General features: G+C 42.8%; 1 protein-coding gene across 2 annotated transcripts in view; it reads right to left on the bottom strand.

Moving 5' to 3' along the window:
* Positions 1-1,919: 1,919 nt before the first annotated feature.
* Positions 1,920-14,935, bottom strand: part of CYYR1 (cysteine and tyrosine rich 1) — a 501,455-nt gene continuing 488,439 nt past the window's right edge. For both annotated transcript variants that reach the window (XM_044071351.1, XM_044071352.1), the window contains one exon: positions 1,920-2,682. In XM_044071351.1, the coding sequence (XP_043927286.1) occupies positions 2,549-2,682 (134 nt within the window). In that variant the 3' untranslated portion in view covers positions 1,920-2,548. The remainder of the gene's footprint in view (positions 2,683-14,935) is intronic.

Genomic DNA, 14,935 nt, shown 5'->3' with positions numbered 1-14,935 from the left:
CAGACAAATGTAAAGCTGTTAGTACTGTACAAGGCATGTAATTTTGACAGGCAATTTTGGAGAACTTTGGAATATTTTGTTGAAGTAATTATCCAGTTTGCAGTGAACATCTCATTATCCACTGCCTATTTCCCACTTTTATGGCTAAAGGTTCAAAAAGAAGGGTTCAAGTAGAGGGTCCCCGAGAGCCAGCACTACTAACCATCACTGTGATAAAACAAATAATCCCAACATGCGGAACACACTAACTTGTGCCCTGTTGCTTAATCCAGTGTTTTATGCAGTGTATTCCATTTAATGATTTATCTGTCAGTTATGTTGTGCCCTGTTGTTTAACCAGTACTTTACCCAATGAATTACATTTGATGCATTAATATTCAGTCATTCTTTTTATGTTAAGAAAAAACTAAAAACTAATAGATGTAGTCCACCAACTCGACCTTAATATTAATCCCTGTTTACATGTCTAAGTGGCTTTTGCACTCTCGCCCTGGAGAGTCTTTAGTGCTGGACAGAGACAAGTTAATAAAATACAAAACAAGCAGCAGTAGAAATATCCGCAGTCAGTGTTGGAAAAAATATATCTCAAGAAATGCTTAGAATTCTTGTAAATACCTGTCTTTATTGAAGTGCAGGCACGAGTGTTGCCCGGAGACAGATTTGTGAGAAATCCTACCGACCTGATCAACTACTCTAGGGAATGGACCTTTCCTTCTTTCCCTTGTACTAGTCTTTCTTTTATATGGAACAGTGCCGAATGGCTTAGCAAGATCAAGTACTGCTGCTGCAGCTGGTGTATAAGGACATGTAGACAGACCACTGTCAGACTGCCATTTACAGGGAGTATAGCACTATCTGAAATAATGACTTCATGTTATCTGCATGAAATGCCCTTTTTAACGAAATGGAATATACATTACTCTATGCTGCTTACTATGTTTGGTTTTGCAGCTTATAAAGTACTATTCTTGACTTGCACTTTGAGTTTGTAAGGAACAGTAATTTACTTTTACTCATTTTCCATCTACTTTCATTGTAAGGGTCATGTAAATGCATGGTGGCAAAGTTTTTTTTTGTAGGGGGGGTTGTTCTAATACACTTCCCAGGGCCTCATCTGATCATAATTTAGCACTACATGTGTAACAATGTTTGCTGGAGCTTTTCTCGTCGTCCCTGCACTGAAAATGGGCTTCAATCTAGCAAACATCACAATAATCACACACAAAAAATATTGCAATCAAAACATAAACAAAATATAAATAAAATACATGAGCATTAGAGCAAGCACTTATCTGTAATACTTTAGACAAATGGCTCAGCTTTAAGTCTGGTTGTGGCCAGAGCACCGCCTGCCTCCAATACCTTCTAATACAGTATGCACATACATGCTGTGCTGTAACCATTAATATGGCATGGGGCTTGGCTAGGAATAACTGATTTAGATCTTTTGCTTTCTATAAATCTGCTGCATGGACAAGTTCAGTTGGGAAGATGTAAACGCAAAGCTGATCCATCACAAATTTAATGACAGAAGGAACTGAACCTGTAAACATGACTTATTTCTCATTGTTGGCTATTAAAACTTTTAGAGACAACTATAGTTAAAAAAATCTCTTGTAGGGAAAAATATTCTTCCTTTGCTGATCAGCATGAAAAAGAAAAGCTGCTTGCCGTAGCAGTACACACAACCATTTCCCATTACAACATTTACAAAATTATTTTCCAGTATTACTGAGGGCACAGATTTCCTCTTTTGCAATGACAACAAGAGATAACTTTCCTGCCTGCAGCTTTTATTACAGATTTTATCAAAGCAGGATGCATTGGAAGTGAAGTAGAACTTTTCCACTTCAGTTTAAGGGTGAGGTTAGTTACAAAACTCAATCAAGCTTTAGTAATGAACAATGAAATTTCCACAGTTTTCAACTGACAGCTTTCTTTTATTGCAAATTACATATACTGTGCAAAACACGGTTTCAGTATGCGTTTTGCAATGGTATAAATCTCCATATAAAAATAGTGGTTTTGTACATTAAAACTCCTGGTTTTAAAAACATGGCAGAGAGATTAAATGTTCCATATCACAATGGAAGTGCAAAATGCTTAGTAGCAAAATCAATAGTTGTATAAGGGAAGAGGAAACTGTAGGAGATTCAAAACGGACAACAGTCTTACCTCCCTCTCCCAACCATAAGAAAAGAACCAGTCCTCATCATTTCTGGAAGAAAGGACATTCATTTCTTAGGTTATTGCTCAATCCCCAGAAATTTCCAAATAATTTCATTATAAGATGTTGTTTAGGATTGCTCTCTGAAAGAAAAATGTATAGAAAACAGGACAGGATCAGTTTCTGCACTTTGCACATTATAAGGTAACCACACAGACCCTTGGCCTGATGGTCAGCTCACTGCCTTATATAAAACTGTTCCCGACTCCTGTACTGTACTGGCGAATCTATATTTGATTTGGGTAGTGCATAATAAGCAGCATTCACCAGTAGCACACTGAACACTCAAATGCTGAATGCTTGCAGTTTCATTCCGAAGATTTATTTCCTGGAGTAGCCTGGATATGGAGGTGGTGGAGGGTAATTAACAGTTGTCTGAGGGGTCGGAGTATAAGGTGGAGGTAGGTCAATAGGATATTCCATCTCATATTCGTAGCTGTACGGTGGTGGTGCCACTAAAACAAACAAGAAAGAAACAGTGAGCACAGCCATGTTCAAATTTACAATTATCTATGTACACTAATCAGAAGCAAATTATACAGTTAAGTTCAAAGCTGGCAAATCTCAGTGGATAAATGCCTTAAAACTATATGTATTAAAGGTCTTTTATGTCAAAGCCTTCAAAAACAGGAATGAAGCTTCTACACCAAGAGATCACATGCTGCAGCTTACACCTGAAAACACTATAACCAGAATTTAAGCAGAAAATGGCAGAAAATACTCAGTAGTGCACGTAGCACCATGATTACACTCCAAAAGTCTAAGAGAAGACATTTAAGAACCTTTCTAATTGAAAACGTGTTAAGCATCTCTCATTAATGTGAAGCTTTAGTCTAGTACAAGTGCAATTAACAGTCACCAAAGAAGAATGGTTAGAAGCACTAACAGCTTTAAAAGCCATTAAACAGAGTGCTCAGGTCTCCAATTGTAACCACATTATTTGTTCAAGACATGGATGACAAGAAATTCACCTCAACAGCAAAGCCTGGGAGAGGTGAATTTTGACATCTATGTATTGAACACAATGGTTACGACTGGAGACCAGATCATAATTATTTGTAGTGCATGGAGCTTTATCTGGTCCATGTGCTACTGATTACAGGAAGAGAAAAAGTATTTTTGAGCACTGACCATGCTGAGTCTAGCATGAGACAATATTAATGCTTAGAAATGTGCTTAACAATTCCAGACATTGTTAATATTGGGTCCCGCACTATAGTTGTCTTCAACTAGGCTGTCTTTCTCCTGATAATTGAATATGATCACAGCGTTCCATGCACTATACTTTACTTAGCCTTTTTTGATAAATGAAGTGTTTTAACAGTTTTTAAAGTTATTTGCACTTCCTGGCTCTCTTTTGTGGTGGTTGCTGTCTGTGGTAGCAGAAAGTGTGCTACAGCTACAAAGGAGCAGGTAAAGTACCACACACTACACAGACTGATTTAGCCTCTCCAATTACAAACCTAGCTGTTGCGTGTTTGAGACATGGGATGTCAACAAATTCACCTTGAACATGAAGGTGAATGTTTTGGAAACTGACTTGAGAACATTATTAGAAGTTATGTACTTACCATAACTTGGCATCTGTGTGGTCCATTTTCATTCATCTTCACTAGTGGGTCTAGGATCAGATCCTCAGATCCAACTCAACTGTATACACAAGGCTTCAGATCCAAGGTCTGAGCTCCTCCCCCCTACCCATAATGCACTATTCCATGCCCAACTCCTCCAATAGAGTTTGCTGTCCTACTGCCCACTGTACTGTACTACAGAGATAGGACAGACACAAAGAACAAGCAGAGGCTCAAACCAGAACATGAGGGTTCCAATAACATCCAAACATCCTTCAAGGAGTAATAGGGCCAGGGGATTGTTGGGCGAGAAGGCGGGGAAGAATGAAAATGGACAACACAGATGCTAAGTTATGGTAAGTACATAACTTCTTAATCTGGTGTTGTCCTTTTCATTCTTCCTCACTAATGGGTTAGGGTCCTCCGCTACACAACTCTCTGGAGGCACTCAAAGAAGGACATGCTGGAGCACTGTCGAACCGAAGGAAGCTCTGCTTCTGGAGACCATGTCTATTTTGTAATGTGTAACAAAGGTACTAAGTGGCTGCAGTGCAGATATCAATGGAAGTTCTTAAGAAGGTGGTGGAAGTAGCCATAGATCTAGGGGAGTATGCTCTAGGACAAGGCAACTATAAACCTTTTTGAGAATAAATCAACGAGATACAAATCAGTAATTCATTTGGTCAGAGTAAACTTGGATATTATGACATCTAATTGATCGAGTGATTAATTAATTAATTAGTTAACATATGTATTTAAGATGGCTGGTTTCTTGTGTGATTTATCCCTTGAAGGCGAAAAGCTGAGGTACCAGGAGAATAAAGTGATACACTGGCCTTGTTGCTGTTTGTGGTCTTTCATCTAGTGCTGGTTATTACTGCATTCATGATTAGAAGCCTGTATTTTTGAAATGGATATTGCCAGCAATTGTTTCTCCTTCACGGACTTGGTTAAGGATGGAGATGACAAATTTTTACAATCGAAGCACCTGTGTTCGCAAATACCTAATGGCTCAATGGGACACTTTGATCAGCTGCAGAGACTTATCCAAGGATGTGAGCTTGTTTTATGATTTAAAGCTTTTGGAAAGACATATGGAATTATAGATGACACCCAGAGGTCTTCGTGTGGGCAGTCTACCAGCGGGTGAATTTGGAGAGGGTGAAGAAGATTTACGTGAGGAATGGAAACAGGTAGCCCTTGAGTGTACATTGGACTGGTTAAAAATCTTGGTCAAACGTAACAGGCGTTTAGATAAAATACACAATGATATTTTGTTAATGGAGGAATAATAAGGATTTCTCAATGTCTGTTGTTTCAGCTAAAATGACAGAGATTATACTGAAACTGGAGAAAATGGAAGGGGAGATTATTACCAGGAAGAAGAGAAAACGTTCTCAAGACATAGATGAGCCCTGTTTTGAAATCATTCATCAACGGCAACTTAAGCCTCGTATGGGAAGGTCTAAAAATAGACCAGTAAATGGTAAAGAAAGTGGCAGAGATTCCACACTTTCCTCTGGTGACCTAGCTTCGAAAAAAAGTGTCTCTTTGAGAGCATCCCCGAGCCTGTGCCATCGGACGGTAACAACCAATCGGAGAGGCAATAGCGATCTCAGCAAGGAAATCAGGGAAGTAACAGCAGAAGGCATAGGGGGAGATATTTCTAACACCAGGGACTTGGGTTCAAGGAACTGTGACGTTTTGTGACTTGGAACATTTTTGTGAGCTTGAAACCTTGATTATTACTAATTTGATTGAATTAAATTTGTCTGCAGTGGAAAAAAAGTGTTCTTTTGAAGGGAGCAAGTTTGTACCCACTAGAACTCCGTTAGCAAGCCTCTTAATTGAGGTGTGTATGTTTTGTCATAAATTGCATTTGAAGCATTACTTTTCAACAAAAGTTGTTAATCAGCCTTGTGGTTCCGACTAGGAACTGGAAAATTCATTACTGAATATGTTTATTTATGAATACGATGATGACTTTAACATGGAATTTTTTGTGATGAGGAAGTTTGTTGTAGTGATGAATCTGATGTGGTTAGATTTAATACAGGTTATGGCTGTTTTGTTCTTCCTCTACTTCCCTGTTCCTCAAGTGCATTTTTTCTTCCTAAAACATGCCAAATTACCTGCCTATTTGAAAAGACGTTACTTTATAATATTGAGAAAGAGTATACAAAATTCAAGTGCAGGTCATTTAATTTGTGTAAAGATAAATGGCTTGCCCTGAAATCTTTGTGGGGCAAGCGAACTCGTTTGTATTTAAGGAAACTGATAAAGGAGGTAACTGGGATATAATGGATAATACACAGTACAGATAAATGGTTCTGGATTTGTTAGGCCAACAGGAAGATTATGAATGTTTGTCTTTCAATCCAATGACTCAGTTTAATATGGAACTTTTAGAATTGCTGGAGAAAGGGAGCAGATTGGGCTTTCTTACAGCTTCAGACATTAAAAAATATATATTGAGAGACCCAGTATGCATTATTTTATGCCCTTCCAAAGACTCACAAAGATAGGTGGAATCCACCGGGAAGACCCATTTTTCTTGTGTTGAATCTTGTATGCAAATTTTGTTTTTTTTTTTGGATTTTGTGTTAAAACAATTTCCAGCACATATTAGGAATGGTCAGAAACTTTGTGAATGTTTTAAAGGGTTAAAATGGCAGAGTGACTATTGTTTGGTAACTATGGATGTGTTGTCCCTTTATACTAATACTGGTTTGCGATGGGGTCTGGAAGCTGTAGTGAAAACTTCAGTGGAAGGTCCACGAAACTCATATTTTGGAATTGTTGGAATTCTGTCTCTGCCATAATATTACTTTTGATGGTAAAATTTATTTGCAGAAGCAGGGTACAGCAATGGGTGCTGCATATGGTCCCTCATATGCCACATTATATATGGGTGAATTTGAGAGAGAGTTTATTTACATGACTGAATATGTTGGGAGCAGGGTGGTTATTTTCAAGCAGTTTATTGATGACCTGCTTTTTATCTGTAAGGACACTATTGGTGAATTTGTAGAATTTTTTGATTGCCTAATCAAGAATCCCCATGGTTTGAGTTTTAGTTATAAGATTACGCCCAAGACCATTCATTTTTTGGATCTTTGTTTTTTTTGTGGATGAGGATGAAAGGGTACAATTTAAACCCTATTGGAAGCCTACAGTTGTTAATAATTATTTGCATGCTTCAAGTATGCATCCTTCCCACCTCACTGAATCTCTAACTTTTGGGGAATTTAAACGTGCATTTATGAATACCTCTGATACTAAGCTTCGTGGTCAGTTTTTGTCGGACGTAGAGCTTAGACTCATGAACAGAGGTCATTCCAGAGATTCTAAATAAAGCTAGAAAAAAGCAGAAAATGGGGCTGAAGCGGAGAGGCCTTTTCGAAGCTCTTTTGGTAGGGACATTTGGACTAGTACAAGGGAAGTTGAAAGGTTGTTTTGTATAGGTCTTTTTCAGACTGTTTAATGAAAATAGTTTGGGAGCTATGGCCTACTCAAGTACAATCTTCCCTAAGAAAGTGACTTTTTCTTTTAGTCGCTATTGTAACTTAAAGGAGCTTTTGCATAGACCTGTTAAAATTATGCAGCCTAGTAGCTTCCAAGTGTGTTCATTTATGTGTTGTAATTGCAGTGTTTGCAACAGAATACGCAATCTTTCAGGTTCTACTATTAATGGCCGTAGATATGTGGCGAATGAAAGATTTAATTGCAAGTCTTGTGGGGTGATCTATATTTTGGGGGGGGGGTGGATGCAAAAACACCTGTTGTATATATGGGCAAACAAAAAGAAAGGTGAGAATTAGGGTGTTGGAACACTAGGCTGATATTAGAAATCAGAGAAGGGAAAGCCCTGTTGCCGAACATTTTTCTAAGAAACATGGTGGTAATGGGGCATCTTTGTTTGTTAGCATTTTGGCTCAACCAAATATTTAAAAGGGGAATTTTGTTCTATATTAAATCAACTGGAAGCTTACTTATATTTTGAATTATGGAACCCTTTACCCTGATGGGCTGAATTTAGAATTTTCTTTGAATTTTTGAAGAGGTTTAAAATGCATTTATATTTTGTTTCTTATGCATTAGATATATTTAAGAAAATATACATTTTTGTATGTTATTTATATTGTATTAGTGTCCAGTGGGGGTTGGAATGTATTGGAATTTCTGGGGGGTGCATTGTTATTTTTCACTGGAGTGTAATTTTAATTTATTATAACATCTGATTAAGTGATTAATTAATTAGTTAACATGTAGTTAAGACTGCTAGTTTCTTGTGTAATTTAGCCCTTGAAGGCAAAAAGCAGAGGTACCAGGAGAATAAAGTGGTTCACTGGGTTCGTTGTTGGTTTATTGTCTCTCATCTAGTGTTGCTGTTTGCTGTAATCTTGGACAATGCCTGACCAAGCAGTTATGGGAAAGGATACAAACAGCTGATAAGACCTCCTGTAGTGTTTCGTTCTGTGAAGATAAAAACATAACTGTCTGTGGACATCAAGAAGACTGAATATATTTTGTCTTACTGGAAAAATTTGGGAAGAAAACGTACTTGTATGGACTGGTTCATGCTATTCTCTGTGGCCACTTTAGGCAAAAAGGAAAAGTTGGTTCATAGAGATACCCTATCCTTATGGAAAAAATAATGTAAGGAGGCCTAGCAGATAAATGCCTGGAATTCAGAAATTCTTTTTGCTGAAGTGATAGCTACCAGAAAGATAGTTTTCCAAGAAACTTTTGTGTCGCATTTGTCTGCTGGTTCAAAGGGTTTCTGAGTTAAACCTTGAAGGACCACCACCAAATCCCAAGGAGGAGAGGGATCCTTTATAGGAGGTCTAAGGAGAAAAACTCCCTTCATGAAAGCTTTACATAATCTGGAAGTTGCCAGACAAAGGGACTCATTTTTAGTGTGGAATTTGGATACGGCTAGTTGAAGTTTAATAGTAGAAAAGCTAGCCCCTTCCTTAAAAAGAGTAGTGAGGAAAAGGATGGCTGAAGTAGGAGCTGAGAAAGGGTCAATATTCTCTTTAGAACCCCATATAGAGAAACATTTCCATATGTTTCTACAGACTTTCTTGGTGGAGGGCTTCTGGGAGGCCAAGATAATGTCATGAATTAGGGAAGTGAGCCTGGACCGTCTTACCATCACTAGAAGTGGAGAAACCATGAGGTCAGTTTGAGGGAGTGGAGACTGGGATGTTGAATTTCAGATGGGTGCGGTAAGAGATCTTGCGTGGGCTTCACTATCCATGGAGGATATTTCATGGGAAACCAGAAGAAGGGGAAAGTACAGTTGTGTACACTTACCATAAATGTAGATGTTTGAGTGTATTCACTGTTGCAGTCATCACATTTGGTTTATCTGCTTGCAGTAGCCCTCAGTCGGCCTGATTAACAAAGTCTTGGGTCCTGCGTCAGTTGCCATCTCATCTTCCATGACGTCAGGTAGTCAAGGGTATAAAGCATGCAGCCGACGCCATTACATCAGTTTTTCTTGCCCCAGATGTCAGGTGCCCCCATAATGGGAAGTAATTATATATACAAGGTTACACTTCTAACAAAAAAGCAAATACACCAAAAAGCTTTAAGTAGAGAAAGCAAGAATAAAGGTATAGCCAACAGAAGTCAAGGGGCTGGAGGGAGGGTAACTAGGACTGCAACAGTGAATACACTCGAACATCTACATTTATGGTAAGTGTACACAACTGTACTGTGTTCTTTGTGTTTCACTGTTGCAGTCATCACATTTGGGTAGATTCCCAAAGCTAAGAATGGGAGGAGGAAATTAGATAGTATTAGGACCAGCTATAAGGCCCTGCTAGACTGTAGGGGCAAAGCCAGCTCTGGATTTAGAAAAAATTGGCAAATGGTAATGCTTGGTGAAGGTATGTACAGAACTCCAGGTAGCAGCTTCTAGGATGTCCCTGGTAGGGACACCTCTGAGAAAGGCTGTAGAGGTAGATGCAGTCCTGGTTGAATGTGGTCTACTCCCCTGTGGGGTAGGTTTTCCATGGTGCTTATAGCAGAAATGAATGCAATGGCCTATCCATTTAGAAATAGTTTGCTTTGAAATGGCCTTCCCTCTGCCCCTGCAGCAAATGCAACTCTTAGTTATGTTCTTACCATAACGATAGATGTATGTGATCCATCTCGCCTACATTCAATACTGATGGGCTCGGAGCCGAGGATCGGCTCCGACTTGGCTGTTCTAACTAGCATGAAGTCTCTCATTGGCTGGGCCGACCCTATATCCCAGGATGCACCATGCCCAAATCCCCAGATCTAGTTTGCCCCCAACACATTCTTCCACCGACAGAACCTACAAAGAGACAAGTGTAAGAGGAGAGAAAAATAATATCCTCATGGGAATCAAACAATACTTGTCTCCTCCAAATCCAACAGGAAGGGGGAAGGAGGGCGGGTACGTAAGAATGTAGGTGAGATGGATCACATACATCTACCGTTATGGTAAGAACATAACTAAGAGATGTAATGTGATCCTATCTCGCCTACATTCAATACTGATGGGACAGCGTCCCTAGCACCTACATCCTGGGAGGCTCACTGGAAAACACTCCTGAGCACTGTGGAGCCAAAGGAAGCACGACCTCTAGATGTCATGTCCAATTTGTAATGAGAAATAAAGGTATGTGGAGAAGTCCAAGTGGCCGCCACACAAATCTCATCCACGGACAGCCTAGCGTGAAAGGCCACTGAAGTTGCTATAGCCCTGGTAGAATGTGCTTTCACTGGAAAGGGAAGATTCCTACCCGTCAATGCATAAATGAATGAGATGCAATCCCTAATCCACTTAGCAATGGTGGCCTTGGTTACAGCTCCGCCAATTCTGTTGTCCGAAAAGGACACAAACAACTTGTCTGATTTTCTCTCCTGTTGTGTCCTATTCAAGTAAAACCTCAATTGTCTATGTACATCCAACTGGTGAAATATGTATTCTGCTTTGTTGGAGAATTGTGGAAAAAAGACTGGTAGCTCAATAGACTGTTGGAGACAAAATGCAGAAGTCACCTTAGGGAGAAAGGAAGGATTTAGTCATAGAGATACTCTGTCCTTGTGAAAAATCAAATAAGGCGGTTTGACAGAAAGGGCTTGGAGCTCCGATACCCTTCTGGCTGAAGTAATGGCTACCAAAAATGCAGTCTTCCATGATAAGAATTTTAATTCACAAGTGGCTGCAAGTTCGAAGGGAGGGGACGTCAAAGCTAAGAGCACCAAATTTAAGTCCCATGGTAGAACGGGTTGCGAAATCGGGGGGAGAATTAACCAGGCTCCTTTTAGAAAGGCTTTACACAGCTTATGACCCATGAGGGAAGGCTCATGAGCTACGTGATAATTAGAGATCGCTGACAATTGAACCTTTATAGTGGAGACAGCGGAACCCTGTCGAAAAAGTGTCGCCAAGAAATTTAACACCGCTGACACAGGGGCTGTGAGGGGATTAAGGTCACGCTGCTCAGCCCAAATAGCAAATCTCTTCCATTTACTAGAGTAAATCTTTCTAGTAGAAGACTTATGAGAAGAGGACAGAATCTGTAGTACCTCCGGGGTAAGGTTATGCTGTCTGACTAAGGATGGAAGTGGAGTAGCCAAGCAGCGAGTCTGAGAGTTCGGAGGGATGGATAAGGCTGTCCCGACTGATGATCTGGAGCTGGGTCCCGGATCCAAGGCCCATCCACCGCATATTTCCGAAGGAAGAGGAACCAAACTTGATGGGGCCAGTGTGGTGCTACCAAAATCATGCTGCTTCCTGCATAGATTGCCTTCTGAATCACTCTTGGCAAGAGAAGGACCGGAGGGAAGGCGTAGAGCAGACCGGACGGCCAATCGTGGACTAGAGCATCCCTGAGCGGCTCCCCTTGAGGAGGGATTAGAGTGAAATAATTTGAGCACTTTGCATTGAGGGGACTGGCAAAGAGGTCGCAGCAGGGAAGACCCCACCTGGAAAATATCTGAGCCGCCACTCGATTGTTCAGGGACCACTCGTGAGGCATCAGAATAGCTCTGCTCAGCCTGTCCACAATCATGTTGGACTTCCCCCGGAATGTGCGTTGCCACTAGAAAGCGCTGGGAAGTGATCACCCAGCTCCACACTCTCATAGCTTCCCTGCAAAGGGGATAGGACTTGGTTCCCCCCTGTTTGTTCAGATACCAGACCACCGACATATTGTCGGAAAGAATTGCAATAGTTCCCTGGGGAAGAAAGCCGCGGAGTGCCTGCAACGCTAGAAGCACTGCTCTCATTTCCAGAACATTGATATGCAAGTGAGTCTCGTGATCTTACCACATACCTTGAACCGTCCTGCCCAGGTAATGTCCCCCCCACCCTATCTGGGAGGCGTCCATGGTTACCGTGGCAATGGGGGAAGGGAGGATGAATGATCTCCCTTGATTCAGATTTGAGGGAAGAAGCCACCAACGAAGATCTTGTCGGCATCTCTCCATAATGAAAATAGGATGGGACAAGGGCAGATCCTGATATGACCACTGGGCCGAAAGGAGCCATTGAAGTATTCACATGTGCAACCTGGCAAGAGGGACTAGAAGGGTGGTGGCCGCCATTGTTCCCAACAACTGCAGAACCGTTCTGGCTTGGGCTCTTCTGCGGGGCAATAAGGCTAGAACTTGAGCCTGTAATACCTTTATTCTGTCTAAGGGTAGGAATGCTCGCATCTCTGCAGAGTCTAGCTCTGCGCTGATAAAGGCAACACTCTGTGATGGCAGCAATACAGATTTTGCCCAATTGAAGGTAATTCCTAACAGATGTCCCAGTTTGAAGGTAGTCCTCATGGCTTGAAGAAGTAGATGCCTGGTGGGGGCGGTGAGGAGCCAGTCGTCTAGATAAGGAAACACCTGGAATCCTAGACGTCTCAGGTGAGCCGTCACCACTGCCAAACACTTGGTAAACACCCTGGGGGCTGAGGTGAGACCAAAGGGCAGGGCCCGGAATTGAAAGTGACTGGCCCCCAGCCGGAAGCGTAAATGATGCCTGGAGGCCTCGTTTATCTTGATGTGATAATAGGCATCCTTGTGATCTATGGAGCACATCCATACTCCTTTCTCCAGCAAGGGGAGAATGGATTGTAACGTGACCATTCGGAACTTGGACTTTTTCACAAAGCGGTTTAAACGGCTGAGATCCAGAATGGGTCTCAAGTCCCCTGTTCTTTTCGGCACCAAAAATAATCTTGAGTAAGTTCCTGATCCGATCTGGTCTGTGGGGACTGATTGGATGGCTCCTTTTCTTATCAGCTTTGAGATTTCTAGTGCTGCTTGATCCCGTTGACTGGGTGGAATGTCCGGGATTCTTTTTCACGGTGGGGTAGAACGGATGAAGGGAATGGTATAACCTCCGGCGATAATTCAAAGCACCCATCGATCCTGTGTGATGGACTCCCAGGCCTGAAGATGCTCCGAAAAGCGACCCCCGACTGGCTCCGGAGAAGCACAGTTGGGTAATCCCTCAGGGACGTTGGAAGGAGGAACCACAAAAGGATTCGCGGCCTCCTGTATTGCGGGGGCCTCTGCCGCCTCTGGGGCGACATCTTCCAGAGTAATTTCCCCCTCCTCTGCCTCTAGAGGGGGGTTCACTCTGATGGGCAGGGGAAGACTTTTGAGACTTTCTGAACCACATTTTTCCTCCCCTCTGAGCCTTGGGATAAGGTCTAGTGGGGAGAGAAAAACGGGCCCCAACGGCAGACAAAGTCTTACCCTCCTGCTCACATCTCGTGAGGGTGTCTTTCACTTTGGGTCCAAAAATGGAGGACCCGTCGAAAGGGGAGTCTGTGAAAGAAGACTTAAAAGCCTCCGCAAAATGACACAAGCGCATCCAAGCTTGCCTCCTGAGGGCTACGCCTGAACTCGCTGCTCTACCCGCCCCCTTGGCTGCATAAGATATGAGCCTCATGGACGAGTTGACAATGGAAGAAAGGGTAGACAGCTGGGCGTTAACAGACTGGGTCAACGCCTCAGGCACGTTACCCGCCAGGGTATCTCCCAACTCTTTAATGAGATCCCTTTGGAGCCGCGTAAAATGACACAAATAATTCAACGACCGCAAAGTAAAGGTCGCTGAAGACAGGGTACGCTTCCCATACCTATCCATGCTCCTAGACTCCTTATTAGGAGGATGGATGGAAGTAGAAGCCTCTGCCACGTCCTGCTGAGTGGCAGATGCCACCACCATGGCATCCACAGGAACTCCCTTGGTCAAAAACTCTTTCCCAGGAGATGCGGATAAGAATTTATTGGGGCGGCTTGGAACTGGCTCCACAGAGTCAGGGTATTCCCACACCCTTCGACAAATAAGATCTAATAATTCATCGAAGGGTGGAGACACCCAAGAGGTGGAAGGCTGGGCTCCGAAGGCCTTGAGGAAGACCGACTCCTCCTCAGAAGGGGTTTTGGATGGCCAGTCGCCCCGCTGTCTCAAGATCTCCAGGATATCGGAGAATGAGACATAATCAGAGGACGACTTCGGGGACCCTTCTGCATCATCGAGGTCGGTGTGCGAGGTGACAGACTCATCTGGGGAGTCTAGGTGCTTCCTCTTACACAGCTTCTTTCTGGGAGGCTCTTCAGGCATGGACTCTGAAGGGCCCTCAGAAAGCAGGGGACCACACATGGAGGTATCCTCAGGCCTTGGAGCCCCGCTGTCCAGAGATAGGGGGGCACCAGAAACTCTAGTCGTAGTGTCCAGGGAGGGAGATGCCGATTCGGTTGAAGTCACTAAGGACTTGGCCAGCGCGCTCCTCATAGCTTCGAAGGTGGGTCCCCCCGAATCGGAGGAAGGGCCGGTCTCCGAAACCATGACCGGAGTCGGAGTTCCCCTAGCCGAAGCACCAAGGGGGAGACTCGGAACCAAAGTCAGTGGCCCCGATGTATCACCCTCTGGCCCGACTGAGGACTCCCGAGTACCGAAACCTGCAGAGAAGGTTGGAGCTGAGGTCGGAACCGAAAGACTGGCGGGGGGTCTTGGGACCGACCCAAGAACTTCACTCGACTCAGCACTCTCAGACTCCGACAACACCAGGGTTGTCGGAGGAGGAAGGAATGGAACCGATACTATGGTGGGCTCCGGAGCCGACTGGGCTGGAGCCGAGAATAA

The sequence above is a fragment of the Protopterus annectens genome, chromosome 5.part0, assembly GCF_019279795.1.
Source record: "Protopterus annectens isolate FY-2018-M chromosome 5.part0, PAN1.0, whole genome shotgun sequence".
Lineage (NCBI taxonomy): Eukaryota > Metazoa > Chordata > Ceratodontiformes > Protopteridae > Protopterus > Protopterus annectens.
Note: the sequence above shows the minus strand (reverse complement) of the source record. Positions and strands in the feature narration are given on the sequence as shown.